The following is a 27,989-nucleotide window of genomic DNA, read 5'->3' as shown; positions in this document are numbered from 1 at the left end:
AAATAGACTGGACAACACGTGATCATTGCATGCTACCATACAAGACTCAAAGGTCTACATATTCATGTCCACGAGGTGTATGCGGCTCAAATAAGCTGCATTGACATCTACAGCTAAGCTTCGTAGTATTCACTTCTCTAAAAATAATATGTTTCTATGTCTGGCCACCATAACGCGAAGATGAGGTAACTAATAAGCGTTGGTCATGGCTGATGCGGCCGTCTAGACGTTAAGGTGGTCATCTTTCTGCTCCGCCTGGTTCAGCACTGGAATCTTGTATGCTTCCTTCAAAGCTGCGAGAGTAGGCTGGCTGAGTGGGCTGGCATGCGGAGTGAGTCCGGGCGTAGAGCCGCCCTTGCCTTTGTGCTCGGTGAGACCCTTTCGAATCGCGAGGACGGAGTCGGCAATGACCGCATCAATTCCTTCGGCAGCTTGGAGCTAAACAGCATTGTTAGACAAATTCAGAGCGATACGGATAATTGAGAGATTACCTTGACCTGGTGAGGATCGTTGTTTAAGGTACCATATGAAACACAGACCAGACCAGATTCTTTGACCACGCGAATGAGGCGAGGGCAAAGGCACAAACATTCTGCTTGCGTCACGACTCCGAGCAGGTTCCAGCGGGAAGCAAAGCGAATGGCCTCTTGCAAACTGCTTGCTCGGATGTCACCGACAGGGCTGGACCCCGAGTCGGTCAGGAACAGGACGGGGATGGAGGGCTGCTTGAAGGATAGAAGCAAGCAAATATCAGGGTTGAAGCTAGAGAAAATCATGTTGCGACCCTGACCCAATTCGTAAACCTTGTTGAGGACTGTGTCCACGAAAGAGTTCAACTCCACCGCGTAAGTATCCATCTCCTCCTCTTCACTCTCGTAAAGCATTGGGTATTCTGTAGCGTCGTCAAAAAAAGATTCGGCATGCTTGATGAACGATAAACTTACTCAACTCCATATTGAACCCAACCGACTGAGGCAATCTCTTGAACAACTCTTCGAGGGTAGCAAAAGGAGCCTGGATGTGATTTCCCCTAGTGTTGCCCTTGAAACCTTTAATCTTGAAATCCCGAGTATGCTTGATCCGCTCATTCAATTCATAAGGGTCATTCTCTGAACCACCAACAGACATAGACCGTTGACGGGGAGAAATACTAATCTGTTCCCCTGAGCTAGCGACCAACTTTGGAGAAGCGGGTGTTCGACTTGAACCGCGGTCTCCGATTTGAAGGAATTGCTCCAGCGTGAGGGTATGAACAGGGGCATCGATTCCTGTCTCACTGACCAGGAAATCATGGTAAATGACAGGAACATGATCCTTTGTAAGCTGAATGTCAAATTCGACATAAGAGGCGCCTAGATTTGCCGCTGCAATAAAAGACTGAACAGTATTCTCGCCCAGCTGCAACGAGTTCCGGCTCGCAAAATTCTTACCCAAGCCTCGGTGTCCAATAACCATGGTTGAGGCCATACTCCTCCAGTAAGTCTGCTCTCTGTTGATAGACATGTTCGGATGCTTGAAAGGGGTGATAACAAGGAAATTGAAGGTAATGGATCCGATCACTTCCAGGGTATTAGCTGCGACAATAGGAACAGTAGAATCGCCTTGGAGGTTAATGCGGTGAGAGCCCACGGTTGGCTTCACACTGGAAAGCAAGGCAACACCTCGGCCAACTATCTGATCTTTCGAGCCCGCATAGGTAGGAACAAGGTCAAAGAGTAGTCTAACCTTGCTAGGATCCGCTGTATGGAACACGATCGGTTCCGTGGAAATGTTGTCTTGCACAGGAAGGTCAATAATCTCAGGCTCGCCATGTCCACCACTAGCAGAGACCACGATGGATAGAGCGGTATCAAGCTGAGTGGCATGCGCATTTTCCATGGGGATGCGGTCGAGATTTACAGCATTCACATGCTTTCTGTTATCCATGGTGCCCAAGCTGACCAGAATCATGGATTCGTCGGTAAGATACCGATGTCCGAATGACTTTACAGGCTCAGGGTTTCTCGTGGGAGAACTCCCCGAGGAGCTCGCTCCATTTGACTTTTTACCTTGGAGAGACGACTGGGACTGGGAATGTGTCAAGGGACCAGACGTGGTGGCGCCAGAAGTCGTAGGGACCGTTATGGAGGGTTCCACTTCGGGGAGTTCAGGTTCAGGAGTCACTTTGGCGAGGCATCTGGCCACTTCAAGATGTCCACGCAATGCAGCATGTTCTTTCGCTGTCCAGCCAGAGGAATCCAATCTCTCAAGATCGGCTCCCGCTTCAACTAGAGCTTCCACAACACTCAACGAGCCATCGACACTAGCAACAAAAAGCGGAGTCCACGAATAGGTCTGCTCAGCGAGCTCAGTGTCGGCCTTCTGGCCACCGTTTCCTTTCAATAGAATTAGTGCGCATTTGTCATGACCAAAGCGAGCTGCGACGTGCAATGCAGTCTCACCCTGGTTATCTTGGTAATTGATGTCGACCCCAGCATCAACCAACAGTTGAACAATGTCGATGAAATTAGCTTTTACAGCTAGGGCAAGGACTGCGCTCGACCTATGCACTTGCTTCCGAATTCTAGCCTTGTCTTCGCTCTGGCCCTTCCAATTTTCGGCCTTGAGCAAAGCCTGAGTAGTCAAAGGATGGCCACCGACAACACTAAGATGAAGCGGGGCCCAGCCATCGTTGTCCTGCCAGCGCGGAGCATCGATTCCCTCAGTTACATCGAATAGATCCCAAGCCTGGAGATGGTCAATGATCACTTCACACACAACCCTAAACCCATACTGCGCGGCGTAGTGCAAGGGCGTGCGGCCAGACAGGTCTTTGGAAAGCAGGGATTCCTGCTGTTCAGGACGAAGATGATCCAGCAGATAATCAAGGACAGACACCGCAGGATCAGATCTGTCCAAATGCTGCGGATGACTCGATTCCTTTGCAACTGGGCGAGGAGGCTGCAAAGTAGGAAGTGCAGCAGGTGTAATGTAGTTTGAAGTATCCAAAGGGAAGTCCAGGACCATTGACGCCGACTGCTCTGAGTCAGTAGTAGCCTGAGCCCTTCCGATGGCTATCACCAAACGATGAATGCAATTGCGCTTGTTGATATCGTCCTCTTCCTCGAGCGAGTCGAGACGGCCAAGTACGGCGGATATACACGCCTTGGAGCGATAGTAGATAGACCGCTGAAGAAGACTCCGAAGAACTTTGGGAAATACGTCCTCACCCGCTTCGTCTGCGGCCGATTTCAGGTCCTCTAGCAGTTCAAGCAGTACATGAGTATCGTCCTTCCGCAACGCTTCATCAATGGTTGCGAGTGTATTTGGCGGAAGTTTCAAGTTGGGGCGAGACGGGCCGCCTCTCTTCAATGAAAGGGTGGAATGCGTCGAGCTCGCATCGTCAAAGGTCTTATGATCGCCCAAAGCGGAGAGCCAATCATTGATTTTCTTCAGAGCTTCTGCAACTTTGGCATTGTCTGCGAAAGGCAGTGGCTCAACCTTAAGCGCAAGATATTTCTGCTGCGTCTGTGACCCGACCCGCTTGTCGAGCTTTTTGGTGATTTTGTTGAATCCGCGACGATTGACTTCGCCATACCATTGTAGCTTTCGGAATTGTCCACGCAACTCGAGTAACGCGGTCAGAAGGTCCTCCACATCTTCCGAGTCTAGATGACTTCCATCTAAAGGCTGTGCATAGCGGTCTTCAAGCAGTTTCAAGCGGCGGGAGAAGTCGGCATACTTCTTGTTGTAAAAGTGATCAACGTCCTCGACATTCCGGTCGAGGGAGTAGAAGAAGCCTAGAAGCGTTAGGAGGGCCGCTGGGCGGTCCAAAGTACGCAATGATCTGATGTCTCACCCGCGAGATCTGCCTCTTGACCTGCCTTCACACGCTCAGCTAGCGATTTAATGAGCTTCTTCAGATCCTTGTACCGGACGTAGGAAGAGCTCCATTCTGGCACCACATTTCTGGGCAGATTGTGTCCAAACTTCATGGTTGCAGGTGTATCTCCAGCCCGTTATGTACAATTCCAGACAATCAACACAAAAATACCTGCGACGTATTTCCACTGAGGATGTAATATGGGGAATATATCGTTCGATGCTGTTCTTTCAATGGCCGACCTTATTGCGGCGCAACCAGGGAATAGATCGATAAAGAAAAGGACGACGAAAGTTTAGATGAACGAGGAGCGACGGAGAGAGGAGGAGGAGGAGTGGGAAATGTTTGTGGTAAAGAGCGCCATGAGTATGTCTAAGCGAAGACCAGGGTGAATAAGATTGTATGCTGAGAGGTAGAAAAGGAAGCTGAAGCCTTCTCCGCTACTTTTTGTAGGGGCGGCGGGAAACCTCGGACAAGGAGGAGGGGTCACAGGAGGGATTAAGGAATGATGAGCAGCACGTGGAACCTTAGCCACTGGCGCAAGTATAGAGCAGGGGAGGGTCAAAAGCCCAAAGATTGACAAAGAATGAGGTGAGAGGAAAAAGATTGCGGTCAGGGCGCGCGTAAGGATTGAGAAATGGCAAGATGGATGGGGAAAGTGGACTGCGGAGCGGAGACTGGCCCAGAACCACGGAGTTGGCGCTGACAAGTAATCGCCCGCCCTACGAGCACTGGGGCCATTGGGGCCATCGAGTGGCAAAGAACCCGGACTCTTACTTTGCACGGTCATTTCAATCATTCAGTACATCGAGGCTGTTTATGGGCTACGAAAAACTGTTGATCTCGAATGAAATTTAGTATTCCGCCCATAAAGGCAAGCAATGAATGCGATGGTTCACCAAAATATATTCTCAGTTAGGGTTTCTTTGGCACGGCGCAAAGATTGGTTTTTCCACCCATGCTCTCAAAGGTTCTGCTCAAATACCCCGCAAAGTATGTATGGTCCATGTGCCATATGACCGTTACTGCACTTCACCGAAGACCTAAAAATAATGTAAGGTACAAGGTACTAGTAGTAGTCTAGTACAGACGAGACTTCGAGGGGAGGTAGCTATCGGAGGAGGAGCTTGGGGCGGAGGTCTTGTCACAGCTCTCAACACAGCACGGTACCTATCACCGAGGTCAGAAAAGGCAAAGGAAAGCAACCCACAACTGTGAGTTTCAGAAATCGGGGATTTTAGTGCTCACAGAGCGGCGATCTGAAGCTGAAGCCGATAGTCTCCATCTCCCTTCTCCGCAGACCGCTACACGTACTTTCGTCAAACATCCCACCTCCCAACAAATGACCAGGTTAATCAATCTCTCATGCGGTGTAACCTTTTTGGAGACTTGACTCTCAAAAGCATATGTGAACACCGGAGTCAAGTAATCCGAAGAAGCTCAAGGCAACTGCGCTACGGTCACCGCGTGGCCCGTCCGAGGCGTCTGACGTCGACCTCCTCCTGCAGCTTAGATCCTTATCCCAACAGCTAAGGCTAAGTGACTTTGCTTTTGCGGTTATCATTCAAGTCCCATTCCGTTTGTAATTTCATCCCGTGATGATGAGCATTTGAATGAGATGATTGATAAACATTCTTTGACCCATTGAGGGAATTGTGGGAGCTTAGGTAGTCACATGGCTTATAGTTATGATAAAAATGCATGCGTGATCAGGGTATGGGACGGGGACCGACCTCGGGAGGAGACATTGGGCTTCAACGATGTATGCCTGCGACGGTGAATAAATATAAATGTTCTATGCAATTTGACCATCTAGGTTATAGTAGCGGCAATATTAATCAAATCGAATCGACTCTCACAAGTATCACCAACAAAAAAATGAAACACAATGGTGAGAACGCCAATCCCACGCAAACCTCCTACCGAACACTCCGTCATGAGAAAAGAATCATTAACCAGCGCTATTACCCCAGGTAACAGGTGGACAAAAAAAAACGTGGAGAAAGGAAGAAATACCGAAGGTAAAGGCGTCTATGGAAAATAAAAAGTAGTGTCGTTCATCAAATCATCAAGGCAGATAGGCCCCTGTCTATTGGCGTCTGCCCCGCCTTTTATCCCACCAAAGGCTTCAGCGCTTCCACACCGAGTTGAAGGACCAGCTGGTTGCATGTCTTTTTGAGCATATTTGTAAGAACTTCAACCCCACCGCTGTGTTTAACGATTTCAATCGATCGCCGTCCGATATCGCCGGATGCAGCGCAAGTCAGGTTGCGAACACAGGTGACTCCGCGGTGGACCAGACCGTCCTCTTCTTCCTGACATAGGTTAAGCAGGAGCTGAACCCCGCGCGGTCGATCCAGTACTCCTGCGATGACAGGGTCGAATTCCGTCAACATCGCCAAAGCACCCCCGGCAGCTAGTCGGGTGGTAAGATCCTCTGCGTCAGTAAGGGCGAGCAAGATATGTAGACGCTGCGCCGCTCGCTTCGTGCCATCGGCCATCTTGATAATTCCAGACTCGCATGTCATCAAGTTACAGACCAGTTCACATGCCGCCCTTTGAATGAGCGGGTTCTTGGACAGTAGCAAATCTTCCACTTGCGCCCAGCCCTGACGGACAATGGCCTCTGCTGCAGCTGCATCCGGATGGGAAGCTAGATTTGTGAGTGCAAGGAGGCTCTCGAACACTGGTAGCATATCCAAGGTCTGTTCGGAGGTCACGCTCGTAGTCTCAGGAGATGTGATAAGACCAATTAGAGGTCGAACTGCCGAACTAACATGGGGGTAACCTGACAAGGGGAAGACGTGCGATGGGTTAACTGATATCAGAATGCGTGCAAGCGCGTGCGAAATGTTCCGGACATTTATATCGCTGAAGCTTGCACCGTTCTGATTTGCGAGGCCAAGTAGAAGTTTAGCAGCACCCTGCTGTGCTAATGTTCCCCGCAACTTGGGGTTTCGGGATAGCGAGAGCAAAATTCGACCAATAAGCTCATTAATGGAAGGTGTGGCATTCTTGCCCGATGCCACCAGGAGCGGCACAAGTCCTGCGTCCACGACAGCGGTGCAGCGAGCGATAACATGCTTGTCATCCTCGAGCACATTCGGGCCGTTCTTGACGGCTTTCGGGTTCGCCTCGGCATAAGACTTGAGCTGAGATATCTTCTTTTGCTCCTCGGATAGAGTGGGGAGGAATTGCGTGAGGTTCAATATAACCATCAGACCACCGTAGAGAATTGATGTGTCGCCCATTCTTTCCTGCAAGACCTTGATCAAGCCTTTTAAAAAACTCGAATCCCGAGCGAGCTGTTCCTTCACCTCCGGCTTGATGGAAGAGTACGCCAAGCCCTCGATCGCGTTTGAGATGTGTTCAGCCTCAGGTCTTGATATCAGGTCCTTGAATCTGTCAACGAGCTCAGAAACATGGCTGTCATCGCCCTGAGCCTTACCATTGGAAGTTGAAGAAGTTTCCTTGGCGGACGCCCGGAGCTTTGCCAGAACAACCGCTGCGAGATCCGAGCTCTGGTCACTCCCATTGGTGAGGATATGGGAGAGCCAGTCGGAAAAATCCTTGAAAATGGCCTCTCTACTCGTGCTACTGATGCAAGCAGCATTAAGTAGCTCCAAAAGTGCAGTTTCCGTCCTGCGGCTCTTCGCATCCCTTGCAGTCAAGGGCTTCAGAGCGGCAATAAATGCATCGGAAAGGAAGAGATTGGCGGCAACTTCTGGCGCAACAGGGAAAACAGCAGCTGTCGCTGAAAAGGCGACAATGAGATCATCAACACGGTTTTTTATCAATTTGGCAGAGACGATGCTGAGGAATTGCTTCTGTCCAGCATCCTTGGAAGCCTCCAAATATTTGACAATAGCCAGGGTAGCTTGACTTCGCCATTCAGCAGGCAGCCGGTAATCCAAGGACGTGACAACCACATCAAGACTCTCGTCATCCATCAGGTCCCGTAGCTGATCCGCTTCAACAGCGAGCAGGCGCGCGATACCCTTGAGTGACCGTCCATCCATGTCATGTCCAGACTCCATAAGCTTGGCGATGAAAAGCTGGAATAGTTCCCGCTCACAGTGGAGGCGAGCGTCCTCTGAAGGCCAAACAGAGTGATCTAGAACAACAGTATCAAGACACACCGCGGCGCCATCGCCTCTGTCGTAGAGATCGTCAAAGAAAGTGGTCACAGAAACTTGAAGCTGGCTCGAAAAGTACTGGCGCACGCTGGAGTTCTGACGAACCAAGCCAGAAATAATCTCATCCTGCAGCGAAGACAACGATTGAGCCGGATATGAAAGCAGTAGCTTCGCACAATCGAGAGCTACACTCTCCGGTGGTACAAGACCGTCGGTTCGGAAATAGCGGGCGGCATCTTTCCCAGCCTTTTCGTCTTTCTGAGTGGCGAAGCGGCGGCAAAGATCGCTCAAGTGGTGTCCATTTCCATCATCTTGTTGAATCTTCACCAAGGCGTCTTTGACCGCAGCATTTTCGGGGGCTAGCGTGAGAGCCTCTCGGAGATTTCGTACAGCAGCCTGTATTACATCACGAAGCATGTCAGCCACCGCGCACGGGCAACATCAAGGGCAAGCAGCAAACAGCCACGTCTAGCGACTTCCGACAGGGGTAGGAAAATTGGGCTTGTCCCATACCTCATGATGCCCAGCATCTCTCAACTCAACAGCCTCTCGCGAAAGGTGTACAGCGCGTTCCTCGCCGGTGGCGTGGACCATTTCAACTTTGACTCAGGTACGTGTTTTGAGAGGAGCGAAGGGGAGCAATGATATTGGCGGGTAGCGAAGAGATATTTACCGTCTGATGAAGGTAAAGCTCTGTTGTAGGAGAATCAGTTGTTCGAAAGGCGAGCCTTTGCTTGTAGAGGGGTACGTAGGGGGGTGGTCGCGGCGGAGAAGGATGAAAGAAGTTCAACCGACACACTCGGAGACAGTTGATAGATAAAGGAAGACAGCAGTCATGGAGAGGAAAAAAAGAGGTCTTGCGGGCCAAAGCTGCAAGTAAGCTGACTTGGGAGGGAGAAGGAGGAGAGATAAATTATGTTGAAGAGGGAGGAGGAGACTCAGAGATGCGCAGAAGCTGCCCGTCCGTTGGAACCACACCCTTCCTTTTTTTTTCTGGGTACAGCACCCACCAAAGTATGGATCTCAAACTGCCCGTGTTACAGCTCAGATCTCATCTTGCACTTACACTACGTCTAACTTTTTCTCTTTGAGTATACCGTACTTTGTGTGTATCCTTTGTTGACCGAGTGGCAAACACGGCTAGCATTCGACCTTCGTCAAGATCTATGATGATCAAATCACTGGGCTTGATGGTGAAGCGCACGGGGCCTGCCGATACCAGTAGTGGACAGCCCCTCCAATTCCGTTTACCGGCACTTCCAAGTTCCAACACACCCCGTCCGAGATCCCTCTCAGCATTCTTCGGCCCTTAACTCCGGGGCATTCATCAGATAACAAGGCCGTCCACGCCTGCAAACAATCCTGATTGATTGGTTTTATTTTCTTAATCCTTCCTCTTGATATTCAATCATTCATAAACTCCCCCCCAATCGGCCCATCCTGCCTCATTTCTCATTTCCAAGCAGAGTCGCACTGCAATAGCCCGAATACGATAACAGGTCAAGCCCTTTATGCTATCTCATTATGTTCTCTCAATCCGACAAGCCACCGATAACGACCCTTACACCAACCACAGGAGACCCCATCAACACGTTGCTATTCCTGACGCTGTCCTGTTGAGGTCACTTTTCCAAGAAGAAACCAAGACTTCTCAGTCGCACTATTGCGTCCAATTCTTACAGCTTCCCGGCTTTGGTGATCTGCAAGTGTGCAGCTCTGCAAGGTCTGTCCTCTTGCAAGTGCCAAGTGCACCACCGACCCCTTCTCCGAGCGATCCTTACTCTGGATTAGGACCGAGCAGATACTCCATTTAGCGGTTCACAGAGGCTCAGCAGCGCGCGGAATGTAAGTCAAAAGTCCTCCTTGCCAGATTACACACGGGACGGCTTCCGACTGGAAGCTACCTAGTCGTCACCTGATAGATATGTTGCACAATGTCGAGATCACGGAGTGCCATCTCGCGTATACTTGGTGGACTCAACTCGACTGAATACGACAGCTCGTTCTTTATCTTCCCCACACTCTGGCAGGGAACGTGGGCAAATGCCCGCATCTTGCAGGGGCGAAGTCAAAGTCGGGTCTCTTGATGATCGATCTTTTTCTCGCTCATCGGACCCTGCGCAAAGTAGTTAAAACAGCGGGCTCTTCTTTCCTAGGACTATTGAAGAATCCACCGTCGCCAAGACCGCGTTATCGGTTTGATACCACCGAGTCACCGACCTCCCTCCCCCCTTCCTTGGCCTTGATGCTTCGCCAAGATCCTGCCCAGGAATTTGTTGTCAACTCGAGCTGGGCCCCGCGATACGAATCCTTGCAGCCTCACCCACTAACAGCCACTTAGCTACCACTCCGGACTCCGGAACGAGTTAAAGCACACCCTCGCTACATAAGACATCCATCCTTAATGCTTGAGTGTAGATCACTCATCCCCACCCTCACTCGCCTTGGACCGCCTGTCTTCCTCTGCGGTGAGGCGCTGTAACTATCCGTGCTATCACGGACCTTACTCTTGGCGTTATCCGCGCCTGGCGACATAGCTCTCGCCCCGCTCATCACAGGGGCAATGCGTCCTGTTTCTGAGGAAGCTCGCGGACCACCCTCAAGAGCGAAGACTTCCACCATCCACTCGTACCAGACTTTACGATCGTCGGTCTGTCTGTACATTGTTACGACGATCTCGCCGTTGTCTGGCACATTCAGAGGGGTCTACGTAATTATTAGCATCTTCAAAATTTAGAACCGGAAATGACGGGCGCAGGTGACGTACCTTGAGCGGAAAATAGATCGGGAACCAACTAATCATATTCGCGCTCTTGCTGTCCATAGTGACAGGGTTCGTAGAGAGTTCCACGTCCCGGTAAAGGACTGTCTCGAAATAACCCGCTAGCCCATGGCACACCCCACGGTTCGGGATTGGGAACGCCAGCCGTGTGCGCCGCACATTGTGTGCGTTAGGGATCATCGACGTAGAGGGCAACTGGGGTGGGATATTTCGGTTAGGGTGGGAAAATGACCACGCCGTTTGAACGAATGGCGTCGATGTTTCGGACAGGGGCGTCGCTACAGACGATCTGACATTGTTCGTATTGCCGGCATTAGCTTCTTGATCCGTGGAGAGGTAATCGATGGCGTGCAGCATGACCACATATGGGGTTTCAGGAGCTGCAGGGTTCGAAACGGTCTGATTTGTCACGTCCGCGTGCAGCTTCGGTGCTGAGATGGGGGTCAGATGGGCAGTGTATGATGCCGGAATGGAAATCCCGTGTACTGGGTTCAGCAGGTAATTGACACCGTCGAGACATTCAGGTGAAAGTTCATTGTCGCCGAAAGAGCCGAGCAGCTCTGACACAACGATGTCGATCTTGCTGTAGAAGGTTTCGGTACGGGGGGCGGGTGCATTGCTCTGATCAGCTCCCGTGCCGTGCAGGAGTTGATTTTCAATGCCGAGGGACTCGCCGACAGGGCCTGTCGAGGGCGCTCCTTTCTGCACTCGGGGCCCCTTCCAGGCACGCATATCAGAGTGGACAAGAGTTACCTTCCCACCCCAGAGATTTTGGTTGTGGCGCTGGAGCAGCACAAACGCATTGGGGTTCTTTTCCACGACCCAAAGATCGATCTCGACGCCGGACTGAGCACTTGCTTTGAGTGCTCGAGTCACCAGTGGTCCTCTTCCAGCTCCGACTACTGCAACGACCACTCGTCCATCAGGGTTTGAGGTGGGCTTCTTTTGCTGCACCCAGTCGCTCAGTGCCTTTGCAATTGCGCGCTCATACCACTCGTACTTAATAGGATCCTTCTCGAACACCTCATAGGTGATGCTTTCTAGGTTTACGGTCAACGGCTGCAAAGGCGCCTGCAGGTAGTCCTGATACCCTGTGCCAAATCTCTCTATGGCACTGCGGGGAGGCTGCCGTTGCTGGAGATTCCTCATGTATGACAGATGTGGCGTAGGGTCGATGTGCTTCTTATTCGAGGTTGCGGCCTGCGCAAGGCTCGGATATTCAGAACCAGGGAGAGTTGATGCTGCGGAGGTGTCTGCCTCTACGCCCGGGATAGGGCCGACGTCACAGAGTAAGATCCACGGCGCGGTACGAAGACGCATAAAACGTGAGATCAGAGCTTGATGTCCTTTGGAGAGCACTGGGTAGCCCTTTTGGTTCTTTATGAATGTACTGGGGTCGATGGCAAACAAATGCACTGGCTCCGAATGCCATCTGGATTGAACAGACATCGGGGGAAGGTGCTTTGACAGTGAAAGTGCTAGAGAAAACTCAGTCGCTACTCACCACAGCTTGATCAGAAACAGTTTCAACAAATTTGTCTTACCTACGAAAAGCCTTGCATGGTATTTACAGGTTCTGCGAATGGCATCCCACGCATCCCAAGTGCCAAACAGGTCCACCTCAAGTGACAGTGCTCCGTGACGGTCGAGGAACTCTTCCCGAGCAAGCGGTGCAAGGTCACCCATTTCGTCTGAATCGAGGTCGTGGTTGTCTACCATGTTCAACCATATGTGATATTGGATATAAGGTCCTAGACTAATGGCGTCTTGAATGGCCCGAGCATAGTAGATGACCCCATCCGAGTGCATTCCGCCATGGTGCAGTTTCGGCCCTGGGATCAGGAGGTAGCCGATGCCACAGAAGGCGGCGTAGGCAACTTCGAGCATAAAGACCTGGCGAGAAATGTCCGCGATTAATGGGTCTGGAGAACACAGATCGATCCAAGAACTGGTCACTCCAACCAATTGCGACATGGCCTCATTGGGGGTCAGATGCGTATCAGACGGTCCTAGCTGCGGCACTACAAGCGGTCGTACATTCTCCGTTGTATTGAGCGTCCCAGGGTCGCTGTGCGATACCGCCTGTATCTTTGACAAGTGAGAGGAGAGAAGGCTGAGCACACGCGACTGGAAGTGAGAAGTCGTGATCGGAGTGGTGAGCATATCATACTGCAAATCAAAGTCAGCATTTTTAGAGGTCCTGAGTAAGGAGGGTGCTCATACATTACTTTCATGTGCTAGCTGGACCACCTCGGAGGTGATGGGGCCCGCGCGTTTGCTCTCATGTTGTCCGATGCAGAAGCTCGGGGCTATGCTGTCGGGCGATTCCATGACGATATAATTTCTAAAGGTGTAGTAGAGGTACCGAACAATAAGCAGGTCGGAATGGCTTGATATAAGCCTATATCACTCTTCTGGAAGATATAGGTATAGGCTGGGGAAAATGGTGAAACTATTCCAAGTACTAGTCTGACATGGTTGTACTCGATTGGGCACTATAAACTGGTCAATATCCGGGACATACCAAGTCACCGTACTCAAAGTAGCATTCAGAAAGCCCCCAACGATCGAAGAACAGAAAAACACAAGTCTATTGTCGATAGCTGCAAAACTTCATGTCCCTTGTTTTGTTCTCAGCGGGGTCAACCATTGATCAAAGGCGGTGAAGCACTGGAAGGGCAGCTGTGGCGATCGCCGGAAGACTTGCCTATCTTGGCTCTGGACTGCGGCAAAACGTCCAGTGAATTTTTTGGCGGCCGCAGTCTGCTGGAGTTCCCCAGTACTCAACACCCATCTACAAGCCTTCTCTCAACGCCGTCATGGTCGATCGCCGCTCAGATTCAGAAGACAGTTCCCGCGCCAAACGTCAAAAGATGGATAAGTCTGGGACTGACCCTCGAGAGAATCCCTATCTGGCTCATATGTACGCAGATACGTCCTCTAACGGCAACTCAAGCTCACAGGCTGATAACAAGAACTCAGCCTTTGGCAAGCTGCAGCGACACAAAACTACCGCTGCGCTGGCGCAAAAAGTTGAGGACAACGACATTAACCCTTTCACCGAGCGCCCATTTTCGAGCAAATACTTTTCAATCTTGAAAACCCGTCGTGACCTCCCGGTTCACGCTCAACGGTACGTTGTCCCTTTATGACTTTTGTCGCATATTGCTCATAGTCGTCGCCCCCTAGTGATGAATTCCTCCAGCTGTACCAGCAGTCCCAGATCCTGGTCTTCGTCGGTGAGACGGGTTCCGGTAAAACGACCCAGATCCCGCAGTTCGTTTTGTTCGATGATCTCCCTCAGACCCAACGTAAGATGGTCGCCTGTACACAACCGCGCCGTGTTGCTGCAATGTCCGTCGCCCAACGTGTAGCTGCCGAGTTGGATGTCACTCTTGGAGAGGAAGTCGGTTACAGCATTCGTTTCGAAGACATGACCAGCCAAAAGACAGTGCTCAAGTACATGACGGATGGTATGCTTCTGCGAGAGGCTATGAATGACCACGACCTGAACCGCTACAGCACTATTATTCTTGATGAAGCTCACGAAAGAACCATGTCCACGGATGTTTTGATGGGTCTCCTCAAGGAAGTTGTGCAGCGCAGACCGGATCTGAAGATAATTATCATGTCCGCCACACTTGATGCCCAAAAGTTCCAGCGCTACTTCAACGACGCCCCCCTACTTGCCGTTCCCGGTCGTACTCACCCAGTCGAGATCTTCTATACCCCCGAGCCAGAGCAAGACTACGTCGAAGCCGCCATCCGAACAGTCTTACAGATCCATGCCACAGAGGATGAAGGTGATATTCTCCTGTTCTTGACCGGAGAGGAAGAGATCGAAGATGCGGCGCGCAAAATCTCTCTTGAAGGCGATGAGATGGTTAGAGAGGCCGATGCGGGGCCTATCAAGGTCTACACTCTCTATGGCAGTCTTCCGCCGCATATGCAACAGCGAATCTTCGAGCCGGCTCCACCTGCGCGCCGTCCTGGTGGCCGACCTGGAAGGAAGGTCATTGTGTCCACCAACATTGCAGAAACGTCCCTTACCATTGACGGAATCGTTTACGTGGTTGACCCAGGATTCTCCAAGCAAAAGATCTACAATCCTCGCATTCGTGTTGAGTCTCTCCTAGTTTCGCCCATCTCCAAGGCCTCCGCACAACAGAGAGCTGGTCGTGCCGGTCGTACACGTCCCGGAAAATGCTTCCGTCTCTACACGGAAGGCGCTTTCAAGAAGGAGTTGATTGATCAGACTTACCCTGAGATTCTGCGTTCAAATCTTTCGTCAACGGTGCTCGAATTGAAGAAGCTGGGTATTGATGACTTGGTGCACTTTGATTTGATGGATCCCCCCGCTCCTGAGACTCTGATGAGAGCTCTTGAGGAACTTAACTATCTCGCCTGTCTCGATGACGACGGCAATCTTACTCCGCTGGGTCGCCTTGCTTCAGAGTTCCCGCTCGACCCAGCCCTTGCGGTCATGCTCATTAGTTCGCCCGAGTTCTACTGCTCGAACGAGATCCTATCAATCACCGCGCTACTGTCCGTCCCTCAGATTTTCGTCCGACCCGCCTCGCAACGCAAGCGCGCAGATGAGATGAAGAACCTGTTTGCTCATCCTGACGGCGACCAGCTCACTCTCCTCAACGCCTATCATGCCTTCAAGAGCCCCGAGGCGCAAGAGAACGTCAAGCAATGGTGCCACGACCACTTCCTCTCCCTCCGGTCTCTCCAGTCCGCCGACAACGTCCGGATGCAACTTCTCCGAATTATGGAGCGCGAGGAACTTGAAATGATTTCCACCCCCTTCGATGACAAGAAGTACTACGAGAATATCCGTCGCGCTCTGTGCGCTGGTTTTTTCATGCAGGTCGCGAAGAAGGATACACAGGGCAAGAACCAGTACACGACCATCAAGGACCACCAGAACGTGCTTCTACACCCTTCTACTGTTCTCGCTCACGAAGCAGAATGGGTCTTGTACAACGAGTTCGTCCTTACCACGAAGAACTATATCCGCACAGTGACGGCTGTCAAACCAGAATGGCTTATCGTACGTTATTTCCCGTTACATCATCTATTATTTCTGAGACATGTCAAGCTAACCGTTTCCAAGGATATCGCCCCTACCTATTACGATATCGCATCTTTCCCGAAGGGTGATGTACGCTCATCCCTACTACGTGCGGCGGAACGGCTGTCGCGCAAGGAGAAAATGCGAGCTGGTTCCTCGAAGAGGCATTGATTCACCTAGATATAGCTTAAGTTTCTTGCTATTTACGATTCGAATATAGATTATGCTTCTTGCTCTCACACTTACTCTCAACTTGTTATTAGCAGCGTATATTTCCAATATGCATGGATATCGACTCGAGTGGGTAATAAGGAAATTACGTTCATTTTACAACGTGTCTGCATGTCTATTGCCGCCATGGTATACTAATATACAAGTCCTTTCTATACATCATTCCAAAAGAAAACTATAGGTTACGCCACCACCCCGGTCCGTGACGACGATCGATGCCAGGTACTGAATGGTATAACTCCATAAAGTCAACCTCACATGAACTTGCCAGAATACACTCCCACTTTGGTCGGCACAGAAGCTTCATCGTTCTCTGCCTCGGGCACAGCATCCGCGGCCTCTGTCCGAGAATCATCCTCCTCCGACCAGTTATCCCAGGAGTCCAGAAAGCTCTTTTTCTCTGCCTTGGGCACATCATTCGCGGCCTCTGGGTGGAGTTTGTCGTCATCCCGCCCAGTCTGTCGAAAGCGAGGGAAATTCTTGTGGCGTCCTGGAAGCGGGGAGCGCCTGGGAACATGACCGCGGCTCACGGGGAACTGTTTGCCGGGCTGCCCACCAATCTGCTTTTCTCGATAGAGTTCGTTGACCATTTTTTTCAAAGTGTAGACCTCGTACCTAAGGGCCCCGATCAGATTATCTTGTTTTCGGGAGGTAACTGGGGATGTTGCCGATGCTTCTGTGGTTGGTTCGTTGGAAAGCGCTTCAGAGTGGTTGGTGATAGAGGGGTTGGTAGTAGATTGGGAATAGCCAGCCGATGCGGGTAGAAATGGAGATGGCCCTTCAAATGTGGCTTGTAGACGGTCAGTGGAATTCGTGTCTACCAGTTCTTCTACTCGCTCCCGGTCGGGCCAGACTTTTGAGGGGACGGGGTCAAGTAAAAGTGCTTTGGCTCTTTGGCAAAATTCGTAATACTTGGTCCAAGCAACGTCTGGTGTTTCGAGGTTTTTCGAGTCGGCTTGCCTAGGTTGTGCTGCCGCGGCTGCTTTCCAGCGTTTGAATTCTGGGTCTATATCAAATGTGATGTCTTTTTGGCGATGAGGCGCCTCCCAGCTGAAGCCATTAGCAACCGCAGCATCGATGAGGCCATCTGAAATCTCAAATTGTTGACATGCATCGCATAGCCTCACCATCAGCACGACGAGTCTCTCCAGTCTCGCAAGTGAATGCTCGGTTGTTGAGCCGATGTAAGTCAAGGTTTGTTTCAGTACTGTCTGTCCTCTTTGCCAATCCTGTCTGGCAATATTAAATTTCAGGTATGCCATGAGTACAGAGTAGTCTTCTGCCACCCCTAGTGATTTCGCATACAGAAGGTAAGCCATTGCTCGGTCAGGTTGATCAAATCGTAGACATGCCATGATAAGTGAAGCATAAAGAACTTGGTTTGTGCTCTCCACGGGTGGCACTGAGATTTTGATCCCATTGACCACCTTGCTCACATATAAGCCAAGTTTACCCATGTCTACCGGATAGCCGACCCCTTGCAACATCTGTAAGAAAAGATCGAACGCTTTCAGATCCTTGCTCTTGCGAAAGAAATGGATGATGACGACAATCAAGCTAGGGGTCAACTTGAATTGGTAAGGAAGTAGCGTCTTGAGAACCAAATGGGCGATGTCGTTCTGTCGGGCTTTTGTAAACGTCTTGATCATAACCATGAAGGCATAACTTCGATCAACATTCTGCGAGTTGATAAGATTGTTCGACAGCCTGAAGAGAAGCTCTTCTAGGCTCATCTGACCGCTGAGATAGAGGCTTGTAATTTCGCGGACCTCGATGTCTTCACCAGACTTTCCAGCAACAAGGGCACGTTGAGACAGCGCAGTGTTGATCTCTTTTGTCAAATCACCAATATTGGCAGTTGGGTTAGCCTTGACTTGTGCTAAACGTCGCCGAATGGCATTTAGTTTAAAGAGAAGAGCAGGTAGGTTGAGGTTTGCGTGAGAAGCATCAGCACCGTAGTTCTTAAGAACGCCGTAATAACTATGTGAAATTGCTGGACGCACTACCAGTCTGATAGCAAGCTGGTTTAGAGCTAACTTCCTGATGGCGTCTGCACGAACAATATCGGTCACAAGCCATTCAGGCGCCTGCTCCCCATCGAGAGCCATATCGAAGTGCTCGTCAATATCGTCGTCAACATCCTCATGCTGGAATACATGCTCCTTTGGCTTCGGCTCGAATTCCGATAATGATCCCGTAGCGGCTGAGCCGTCCGGTCCTGTGTTCTTACCCGTGGCCCAATCGAGAAAATGTGATGATCTGCTCGGCGGTTCTGTCCTCGTTAATCGGCGCTGTCGGTGCGTCGGTCGGCGTAGTGTGTGTAGCTGTCTTGTCTGAGACGCTCTCCGCACATGTTGCATTGTTCGCTGCGGAGTAATGGTCTCGGTATATTCGGGGCCTTTTCTCTCCGCATCCTTGAGGGTTCCTGCGCCGGGAAGCTCGTTCGGAGTAGCGTTAGCTGGCTGATCGGTAGAGATACTTCTAGTTCCCCGCGCTAACGGTGTTTGCAGGGCGACAGTTTCTGCGACGGTTATGAGGCACGAAATGGAGTGCGAGGCTGGCGCCGCGGGAGCGCCGCGGGCCCATATACGCTGCATAGTCAGGATGTTTCGGCCCCGGCGAGCAGGACTTCAATTGCATCGAAAAGCGAAATCAATCCATTGTTTCGAGCAATTGAGCCTGGGCTTCGAAAAAAGGTCGAGGTAGGTTCACCGGTGTAGGGTGGGTGGTATGATGGAAAAGGTTGCGCTTGGCTGCTTGGAGAATCACCGCGGAGGCAAACACTGCAAACATAGCTAGCCCCCGTGCTAACAGCTGGTCCCCTCCAGAGCTCCCCGTGTCACTTATACCCCGGAGCTTTTATTCTACCTTATCTTTCTGTTTCCATTGCTTTTTCTCTCACTGACCGTCTGACTTGTCGACCAAGCTGAGACGGTATCAAGCGCCATGTTGATCACACTTTCCATGGCTCTCCTGGCCCTGAGTAGTAGCTTCGCGAATGCCCACGGGTCGCATTCCAGCCCTCAGAATCCATCTGCAGATTGGGCGACTCGGCACATGCAAGGTGGGACCCCTGGGGACCCTGCAGGATATACAAACTGACTCATGCGTTTCTACTGGCTTGCAGAGGAGCATCACATCGACTCTTTTGATCCTGCGTCTTTCTTCACACTACACGACTACGATGCGTCCGGCTCCTGGACGCCCGAGGAGGTGAGGAAAACATATGGCATGGATCACGAAACCAATGCGGCTTTGACCGACGAGCGAAAACAAGAAGCCCTGCGAGAGGTCTTTACTCTTTTCGACCCGGCGAACACGGGCTACATTAGCCGTGACAACTGGATGCGCCTGATATCTGATGGTGTGAAGCTACCGGATTTTGGCTTTGGGCCTGGCCATCACGGCGACATTGAGTATGAGTACGAAATTCATCACTTCGAGCAGTTCCACGGCGAAGATGCGACGGAGGAGGAGCTTACGCACCCCGAGGATATTGAGCATTTCAGGAGACATGATGAGGAAGACGAGGCGCAGGAACGCCTTGAGCAGCTGGAACGGATGTCGATCGTTGCGGCGAATATCCCAGCCAAGTTCCGCAAGCAAATACAGTCATGATGCTGTGTACTTCTACCTGTATCCATATTGCAAGCCATCATTTGCGCTCCAGATATACAATGATAGATACGTTTCCTACGCCAGAACACAATAGGCTTGCCAATGTTATGATGTGATATTGCTGCTGGCCACTTGATGTGGTGATAGTTTGAGGTCAAAAACACAGTGCATCACAGCCGGGGCATAGGTCTTGACCTGTTCGACGTGGTGACAGTCGGCAGACTCACCCCAGAACCTCTCCATATCGGCAGTGATCTTTCCCTTCATCTCCTCGATCTCACGGATATCAACGTTTTCATGCACATGGACCCAACCACCCCTAGCCCTGTCAACAATCCTGCAAGCATTATCCCACGAGGCACCTGAAGAGGGCAAAAGCCCTAGATTAACATGCCTAATCGGCGTCCAAGCCCGCCGTCCCTCCATCTCAGCCCTAACCTCCTCCATGACCCGCGCCGCAAACCCATTATCCCCCTGAAATATAACTACCCGGTCCGTATTTCGCAGTGTCTCAACTAACTCAGCAACAGATACACTCAACAACCCCTCTCCATCAACTTTCACAACCCTACACCCCCACCCATTCTCCACACATCCCCTCCTCAGCCCCTCCACAGACCAACCATTGATTTCCCAACCCCAAACCCTCTTCACCCCGCGCCTCAAATACGAAAACACAAAGTACCCAATCCCCGCATACATATCCACCACTGCAACATCATCCACACTCCCACCAGCGAGTGACCGCTCATCAAGACCCTCAAATGTACCATCGGCACCTAAAATCCGCGCCTTCTCCGTGATATTCCCGCGCGAGAACATCGTATACAGCGGCGCCCAGATCTGCTCGATCCCCTGGTTTTGCACTGTGCGGACCCAGAAGGCCCCCTCGTAGTCGGATTGAGACGGTTCAGAGGCCCCGCTATCACCCGATGCGGCGGTTGTAGGGCCGAAGTCTCCATGTAGCGGAACTAACCCTGTCGGACTTCTCATGCGATTCTCCTGCCCCGTAGAATCGGTGAGGACAATTGGGGCATTCATAGCGACGTGCGTAACGCCGAAACGACTGAAGGAGGTTGCAATTGAGGCGTATAAGGTCTTTCTTTGCTCATATTCTAGACTCTCGTAGAGTGATGCCCAGGGTGCTGGATGTGAGAAGACGTTCAGGGGGAGTAGGAGCATGGGCTCATAGATTGTGTAGCGTTTAGGGAGTGAGGACGAGAGGTCTTCTATTGAGGGGGCGTGTTGGTGGAGATGGAAAGGTGGGATGTTTGTTCTTATGAACTCGGATATGCCTCTTTGGAGGGGGTTGGTGGGTTGTTTTTGCGCGCGTTTGGGAGTTTCTCTGGATGATTGTTGGTAGAATAGTTTTTGGTGCAGCTGTAGAACAGCTTGTTCTTGCAGTGCTGATGTTGCATTGTCTGCCATTGGGGAGTTGTGTGTTTGTTGATTAGTGACAGGTGGGGGTAGATTGATATCGGTCATATATATGTCAGGGGATTGGTAGGCTGTCTGAGATAAGGAAGGAATAGAGCCCAATAGCGAGACCAGATCTCTCTACAAGAGACAGGACAGCAAAGGCAAAATGAAACAACCCAGATTCTAAACTTTTGCCGCAAGACGTGCTAAAGGTTCGATGCTCATAAATGTGTCATGTGATCGTATATCAAAGTCTAATTGCTGCCTCAGGCTTGCAGCCCCCTAATCGTACATAGTTACCGGAATGCCCACCCAAACTTTAAAAGAACGACAACCCTTCGAAAGTCCCCTCTCTGTACGAAACTCTATAAAATCCCATAGCAGAAAGGTTGACAGACACCAAATCTGACATTGAATCAAGAGATCGGCTTCAGCTGCTTCCTTACGCGCCGCCGACGTTTCGTGAGGAAGTACCAGAATCCCAGCGTCAAGCAAGTCAGTGGAACCGCAGCCGCGAAGAAGATCCAGAATCTTCTCGAGAACATGAATTCTTTCTCTTCTGAACTATCAAAGTCGAAAAGATTCATTCCAAGGAAGGTCTAAAGCTGCGATTAAATTCTTGCACTCTTATCTGCATTAAGGAGGTCTCAAACTTACAGCAACGAAGCTTGAAGGCAAATAAACCATGGTGACCATCGTCACCACGAAAACGTTGGTGTTATCCTCAACGGATGCGTCGGTCAGCTGAAGCATGCGAGCCTGGTTGTTGAGCGTCAACGCGTTTGTGAGCTAGGTGAAAGATGTTCTGTTAGTATCTGCATTCATCTACCACAGCGACCTCGACGTACACAATTGGCATGATCGTGCACCCTCTGTCTGATAGCCTCAAGGCTCCTAAGGTACCCTTCTAGGCTTAAGGCGTAGTATTCTGCTTCGTCGGCGAGCTTTCGGTGCTGCGCTTTGGTCGACAATCCCTTTGAGAGGAACAGTTCATTGATTTCTGCAAGCTTGCGAACCGTGGCCAACGTGACTTCCAACTGTGGGAAAAGCGGATTGAGGGTACTGCCAAGATACTGGGGATGTAATAGTCGGATCAGGTTTTCGTCGTTGCTTACGAGTTCGACACTGGAGATATCCATTCCAAGGGCGATATCGGCCTGAACTTATGTCAACAAGGTATTAAGTCTCGAATCGGAGCAGATATGTTCTTACAGCTTTGTCGACCTTCTCGCCGACTTCCCGCAAGTACCATCTCCAATTCCCAATGTAAGTGGCAAAGACGAGCAGATGAAGGGAAAACCAATGCGGTGTCGCATTTGTAGGGCTGTTTGAAAGCGCAGCTGCAAGCTTTGATTGGAGGTCTGAATCCAGACGAGCGTGGAGGAAGATCCAAAGATTCCCTGTACCCGATGGACTGTGTCGGTGGAAAACAGCAACTTGTCGACTCGTGAAACTGGCTGGCGCTCGAACTCCATAAGGTTCGGGGTATGTGAAACGGTACTGAACGTCTACCCAACATTAGCCGAGAGAATGACCCGTTGCCCGGGAGAGGCACCGAATGATCCGTCATCTCGTTCCCTCACTCTCATTCCACCATGACCAGCATCTGCAGTGCGTGGCTTGCGTCCGAAAGAAGCAACGAGATCAGTAAAAGTATCGTCGACATCATACTTGTCCAGTAGCATCTGCATCGCCGTTTCCGAGATTCGGAGTGGACTAATCGAGTTCTTGCAGCATATCGAACTTGAGGTGTGTCAATAAACGGGGCCTAGAATGGTAGGGGGTGCAGAACCTACACTATACGTGTATGTGGCTTGGGTGTCGATGAAAGGTGATTCTCGAATTGAGTGCTATCATGAAAGACGATAGGGAACGATTGTGAGATTGCATCGTATAACTGGATGTCGGACTCTTTGGGGTTGGAGACAAAGACTGCAGAACACAGAAGGGGGCGGATTGCTGCAAGGAGGGTGGAAGGAGGAGGAGGAGCGGAGGTTGAACTCAAGTCGTCCCGCTCACTCCTAAATGTAATCCTTTTCATCAGCTCCACGGGAGACGTCATTACTGCTGCTTCTAAGACTGCATTCGAAGAGCTCAACTTTCTCGACATGTGGACTGGAATCCTTTTATTTCGGCAATGTGCCTGCCATTCTGCCTTAACGTTTCAGGCAGATTCGCGCCCGAACTGAAGGTCTAGGTTACATGTTCGCCATTAAGCAAGCTTCGCCACCATCAAGTCACCATCAAATAGACCAAACGCTTCGCTACAATTCTGTGAAAGCTGACTTGCAAGTCAGGACAAGGAGCCAATGAGCTGAAGAATCGTCAGTCGTCGACTCGATCATCCTCCAGGAGATCACTACGAGCAGGCTGAGTTAACCGCTGTGCAAGCCATCAAAAGCAACATGAACCATAATTGGAGCCAAATCTTACGCGATCTCACTCTGCAACCATTTCACAATTAGCAAGTCTAAGCCCCACCCACCAAGATACTGAAGACCTACAAATTCAACTTTCTTCGGAGCATCGAAGGTATATCTATCATTCTGCTTCTTCAACAGCGACATACAAATTAGCAAGTGGTGACCAAAGCTGGAACAAAAAGGGCCCTCTCTGATGTACGGGATATTTACACTGACTTGGATAGCAATTCCGAAAAGCCACAGGAGCCGTTCTTCCAATGCTTGTATCCGGATATACCCGGCAAGTTCTTCGCTAATAATGTTTCGAACAGTACAACTCATGGTGGCTTTGACTATTCGTTGAGTGCTACGGGGCACAGGGCAAGATGAAGAAGCTGGGCTGGGCAGGGGGCTGGGATTTATTGAGATTTCAAGAAGACACAGTCGGGCTGGTTGATTCCGAGATGGGCTCTGCTCACTGCTGGCGACCCCAATGCAGAGCCTCATCCAGTTGCTATGTGGTCGAGAAAAGTGTAAGTAGCACTTTTGGCTATGTATCAGAGGAACGAAGCAGGTGGATCAGACCGAGGAACCCTGGCTATCCCAGGATCCATGCACATCCTCGACGCGGAGAGATTACTCGTATTGGTAGTTGGACCTACACCCTTGTCAAGACGGCGAATCGCTTGGGAGAAGTCGGAGCCGAACACTGCCGTGGACTGAGAATTAGGTCTTCTGACCTACACATTTTGATTCGTGAAAGACAAGGGTAACTGGGGTTTGTGCGCATAAAATCTCTGCGTATTAACAATACGAGGTGAGTCGGTTGCCTCCACGGTCCACCATTCAAGCGGCAAGCGGGGTTTTAGTGCCTACCAGGCTCAGCTGGCCTGGCAGTCTGCTACCTGGCACCTGCTGCTCAAGCCCCAGTGTCTCAGCCCTCCACTAGCTACCGGCGCTAGCGCATTGCTTTTGCCCCTTCGCGGTACGAGGCAGACAGGTCCTTCATATGACAACTTGTGCTTCAAAGCCAGAGGGCTTCACGATCTGACTTTGGAGAACAATCTTGTCGTCCGACGAAGTTGGATGCAGCGGATAACTAGCAAAACGTCGTGATTCTTTGTCCTAAAATGAGACTCAACTTCGATATCCTCCCATCACCATTTGATTAAAAAAAAAAGAAAAAGCAAGTTGAACCCCCTTCTAGTCTGTGAAGCAAGATGTCTCTCTCTGATAGAGGTCTACGTCAGACCACGCAGTCTTCTGCTGTTCAACCAGTTCGAATGCAGATCATAAGAGAAATGACACCCCCACTGGGGACATACTTTCTTTTCTTCTCCACTGACAAACACGAGGGCAAGAAACATTCACGCAAAAACGATTGGTCCAAGGCAATGGGAGGGAGGCAGCTTAGTGAGAACCATCCATAGCCTTGTCCCAGCCGTGTGCATTGTCTTTCTCTCATACTTTGCCTGTCACGCAAGGTGCCCCAATGACCTTGGCATTGGTAATCTCCTCAGTTAGTTAACCGCGTACCTTTGCGGGTTGTATGAGGCTGACCAGCAGGGAGTCATTATAAGCAAGGCTTGACAATTCTCCCAAAGCAATGCACGCCTCCCCCCCTATTTTATCAAATACCCGGTATCTCTTACATGCAACAGCTCTTGATTTGTCTGCTTGACAAGTAAACTTCGAGTGCAATGGCGAGAAATGAACGGCATGTGTGGAGACCGTAAGTCAACACCCCAGCACTATTGTATGGTTTAGCTGGCAACCCAACACCAAGTCAACGAATCTGTCCCTGACATGTGGCTCCTTCTCAAACAGGCATTTCAAACCCCTAATGCGCCGTCACCCAAACGTGATTCTTCACCATGCCACTGACTTTCACGAGCGACACCTGAATAAGGTGGTTGGTTGCGACATATTTCTTAGAGGGGTACGTCTCGCAATAGGCCTTGTTGACTATGAAGACGACGATGAGGCCGAGGAGAACAGTACATTTAGGCTCCCTGAGACCGAGGAAGTCGATACATCCTCTGACCTACTACAACAAACTAAAGGCCTGAAGGTCACAATCTTGGTCACCGCATGCGCAGCAATCACACAGTCAGTAACTAGACGATGTTCTTATATATATATGCATTTTACTGACTAATCTATCAAAGGGGCTGGCAGCAATCGACAATAAATGTAAGCTCGCGTAGATGGCAGGCAGATCTCCAGCATGACGGCTCCTGGGAAGACCACCAATTGCTGGCTGGACTTATTGACGCCGCACCTTGGCTGTCTGGAAGCCTCATGTGAGTCTGGAGGTGCAATGACTGGAAGCATGTTAATATTTCGCCAGTGGCACTTGGTTAAGCGATCCCTTACAGGAGGCGGTCTTTGGAAGGCGAGCTGCGCTATTCGCCTCCTCTGTTTTCTGTACAGCATTTGCGATAGGTGGGCGTGCCATGGCGAGTTAATGGTGCCTCGGCTAAATTGTTCAATAGCAACTGCCCACAGTCGAACCTGGAAAGAGCTCCTGGTTTTCCGTGTACTGCTCGGTATAGGGGTGAGACAAAACCATACGACATCCCGAACAATAGCTCACTAGTCAAACCTTTGTCAGATAGGCGCAAAGGCATCAGTAGCCCCAGTGTTCGCCGCCGAATCAGCAGTTGACCATTCAAGAGGACGACTCCTGATGATGTGGCAGCTTTTTGATGCATTGTAAGTTTTCGGCCTCAACACTTCTAACTATGCCTTGTCCGCTATACTCGCAACTACTAATAAGCCGCTCAGTGGAATCTTCGTCGGGTTCGTTTGCGACTGGGTTGTCGACATGAACTGGAGGGTTCATTTAGGCACCGCGGCCGTTCCCACACTGATACTACTGTTTTTGGTATTCCTCAGTCCGGAATCTCCTCGGTTCTACATCCGCAAGGGTCAGTACCAAAAGGCATTTCAGAGCCTTCGTCATCTACGTGGAAGCGAGATTCAGGCGTGCAGGGATCTGTACTACATACACAGCCAATTGCAGTTTGAGTCTCAGAAAAGGCTAGGCTTGGGGGAAGATAGAAATGACTGGTTGGAAAAGGAGATCTACCAGGCCGAAGAAATTGAGGGAACAACATTCGCCAAGCGAGTCTGGGCTCTCTGGTCTAACAAGCGCAACCGAAGAGCATGTCTCGCCGCTTTCATCGTGATGGCAGCCCAGCAGCTTTGCGGTGTAAGTACTTGATGACGGTATCTGCGGTTCCGTTATAATACTCACTCCTGGTGACAGGTCAATGTTCTCGCGTTCTATTCTTCAGCTCTTTTTGCAAAGGTAGGAGAAATTCAGCAGGACGTCTCAGAGGGTCGACAAGGAGAAAGCGGAAACACGGACCCTAATACAGTAGCATGGCTCAATTTTGGTAAGGCGCCGTGCTTCACGGCTCACTCCCATGTATTAATTTAAGCTAGGATTCGGACTGGCGAACTTCCTATTCACCATTCCAGCGTATAGATACATCGACGGGTCACATCGTAAAGGTCGGCGACTACTACTCTTGGTGTCTCTTGCAGGGATGTTTGTGACCCTTGTCGCCATCAGCTCATTCTACCTCATCCCGAGCCGTAACGCTCGCCTAGGACTTATCTCCGTTTCCACAATCGTCTTTTTTCTATTGTTCTACGGTATTGGGGCTGGGCCTGTCCCGTTTACCTTCAGCGCCGAGGTGTTTCCGTTAGCGTTTCGCGGTAAGAAGAGTCAGCAAGCTTTCAGAGCTATCTGCTAACGCTTTCTTTCTAGAGGTAGGGATGAGCTTTAGTGTGATGATAAATTTCCTAGGCCTTGGGCTACTTGTCCTATTTGTACCAGAGATAACCCGGGCCTTTGGTGACAATGGGAACTCGTACCTCCTGTACTTATTTAGGTAAAACATGTGACCCCCTTGAAGCCGCTCTGCTAATAAGCGTATGATCTAGTGGCCTCGATGCTTTGGCATTTGTGCTAGTGTTTTTGTTTGTGAGTTGAAACACATTACATTCTACACCAAAAGAATCCAACTAACGCGATTCCACAAAGGTTCCAAGCACCGGATGGATTCCACTGGAAGATATGGATTATATCTGTATGAATACCTGCTCTGTTTTAGTTAGATATTATACTCACGATTATCCAGTTGAGAGATCGACGTTTGCCCTGGTCAAGGAACACTTTGCAGCGATAGGGAATCTTAGGCGAACAGGAGCCGGCCAGCAAGAAGATCTGTCAATGGGTGACTGTGGATAACCACTGCATCAAACTGCTTATACCCGCTGGGATCTGCGAAGGACAAAGGGGTATTGAAGTGTTTGCATTGTGAATAAAGTAAAATAGCAAGGAGGAGTTGATAGAGGTTACAATAGCAGAAGTTTAGCTCGTCCAGCTCGTCAGCAGCCAATGGAAACTGGCAGAGATTTCTTTTTCCTGGCTTCCAGGCAGTCTTCTTCC

General features: G+C 50.5%; 8 protein-coding genes across 8 annotated transcripts; 2 read left to right on the top strand and 6 right to left on the bottom strand.

Annotated features, from left to right (window-relative positions):
• Positions 1–33: 33 nt before the first annotated feature.
• On the bottom strand, positions 34–4,500 carry BJY04DRAFT_176111 (glycerophosphocholine phosphodiesterase). The gene is made up of 4 exons (XM_073709430.1): positions 3,839–4,500; positions 945–3,779; positions 492–892; positions 34–438 (listed from the first exon to the last, which is right to left on the bottom strand). Exons 1-4 carry the CDS (start codon positions 3,972–3,974, stop codon positions 223–225), a joined length of 3,588 nt encoding a protein of 1,195 aa, XP_073577321.1. The 5' UTR covers positions 3,975–4,500; the 3' UTR covers positions 34–222.
• A 1,142-nt stretch (positions 4,501–5,642) lies between these two features.
• Positions 5,643–8,977, bottom strand: BJY04DRAFT_176107 (UNC45-central domain-containing protein). The gene is made up of 2 exons (XM_073709429.1): positions 8,512–8,977; positions 5,643–8,394 (listed from the first exon to the last, which is right to left on the bottom strand). The coding sequence occupies exons 1-2, from the start codon at positions 8,590–8,592 to the stop codon at positions 5,974–5,976; spliced, it is 2,502 nt and encodes an 833-aa protein (XP_073577320.1). The 5' UTR covers positions 8,593–8,977; the 3' UTR covers positions 5,643–5,973.
• Positions 8,978–10,359: 1,382 nt separating this feature from the next.
• BJY04DRAFT_3498 (protein arginine N-methyltransferase) lies at positions 10,360–13,379 on the bottom strand. The gene is made up of 4 exons (XM_073720187.1): positions 13,004–13,379; positions 12,325–12,949; positions 10,766–12,258; positions 10,360–10,704 (listed from the first exon to the last, which is right to left on the bottom strand). The coding sequence occupies exons 1-4, from the start codon at positions 13,109–13,111 to the stop codon at positions 10,381–10,383; spliced, it is 2,550 nt and encodes an 849-aa protein (XP_073577319.1). The 5' UTR covers positions 13,112–13,379; the 3' UTR covers positions 10,360–10,380.
• Positions 13,380–16,185: 2,806 nt separating this feature from the next.
• Positions 16,186–18,819, bottom strand: BJY04DRAFT_3484 (uncharacterized protein). Its single transcript, XM_073720184.1, has one exon. It carries the CDS (start codon positions 18,683–18,685, stop codon positions 16,343–16,345), a length of 2,343 nt encoding a protein of 780 aa, XP_073577318.1. The 5' UTR covers positions 18,686–18,819; the 3' UTR covers positions 16,186–16,342.
• A 123-nt stretch (positions 18,820–18,942) lies between these two features.
• Positions 18,943–19,918, top strand: BJY04DRAFT_176096 (nucleobindin SSP120). The gene is made up of 2 exons (XM_073709428.1): positions 18,943–19,152; positions 19,216–19,918. Exons 1-2 carry the CDS (start codon positions 19,035–19,037, stop codon positions 19,704–19,706), a joined length of 609 nt encoding a protein of 202 aa, XP_073577317.1. The 5' UTR covers positions 18,943–19,034; the 3' UTR covers positions 19,707–19,918.
• On the bottom strand, positions 19,812–21,134 carry BJY04DRAFT_212538 (tRNA(Phe) (4-demethylwyosine(37)-C(7)) aminocarboxypropyltransferase; the record flags this gene model as incomplete). The annotated part of the gene is made up of 1 exon (XM_073714605.1): positions 19,812–21,134. One exon carries the CDS (start codon positions 21,132–21,134, stop codon positions 19,812–19,814), a length of 1,323 nt encoding a protein of 440 aa, XP_073577316.1.
• A 407-nt stretch (positions 21,135–21,541) lies between these two features.
• Positions 21,542–23,187, bottom strand: BJY04DRAFT_212537 (uncharacterized protein; the record flags this gene model as incomplete). Its single annotated transcript, XM_073714604.1, has 6 exons — positions 21,542–21,724; positions 21,783–21,914; positions 21,974–22,282; positions 22,338–22,633; positions 22,681–22,868; positions 22,922–23,187. The coding sequence occupies 6 exons, from the start codon at positions 23,185–23,187 to the stop codon at positions 21,542–21,544; spliced, it is 1,374 nt and encodes a 457-aa protein (XP_073577315.1).
• Positions 23,188–25,370: 2,183 nt separating this feature from the next.
• BJY04DRAFT_212536 (general substrate transporter) lies at positions 25,371–27,788 on the top strand (the record flags this gene model as incomplete). The annotated part of the gene is made up of 12 exons (XM_073714603.1): positions 25,371–25,636; positions 25,696–25,830; positions 25,878–25,972; positions 26,023–26,084; positions 26,142–26,242; positions 26,315–26,741; positions 26,799–26,928; positions 26,978–27,253; positions 27,306–27,417; positions 27,482–27,521; positions 27,582–27,627; positions 27,679–27,788. The coding sequence occupies 12 exons, from the start codon at positions 25,371–25,373 to the stop codon at positions 27,786–27,788; spliced, it is 1,800 nt and encodes a 599-aa protein (XP_073577314.1).
• Positions 27,789–27,989: the final 201 nt, after the last annotated feature.

Source organism: Aspergillus karnatakaensis (assembly GCF_047715665.1).
Source record: "Aspergillus karnatakaensis strain CBS 102800 unplaced genomic scaffold BJY04scaffold_1, whole genome shotgun sequence".
NCBI lineage: Eukaryota > Fungi > Ascomycota > Eurotiomycetes > Eurotiales > Aspergillaceae > Aspergillus > Aspergillus karnatakaensis.
The sequence above is the reverse complement of the archived record's forward strand: the minus strand, read 5'-3'. Positions and strand labels throughout refer to the sequence as shown.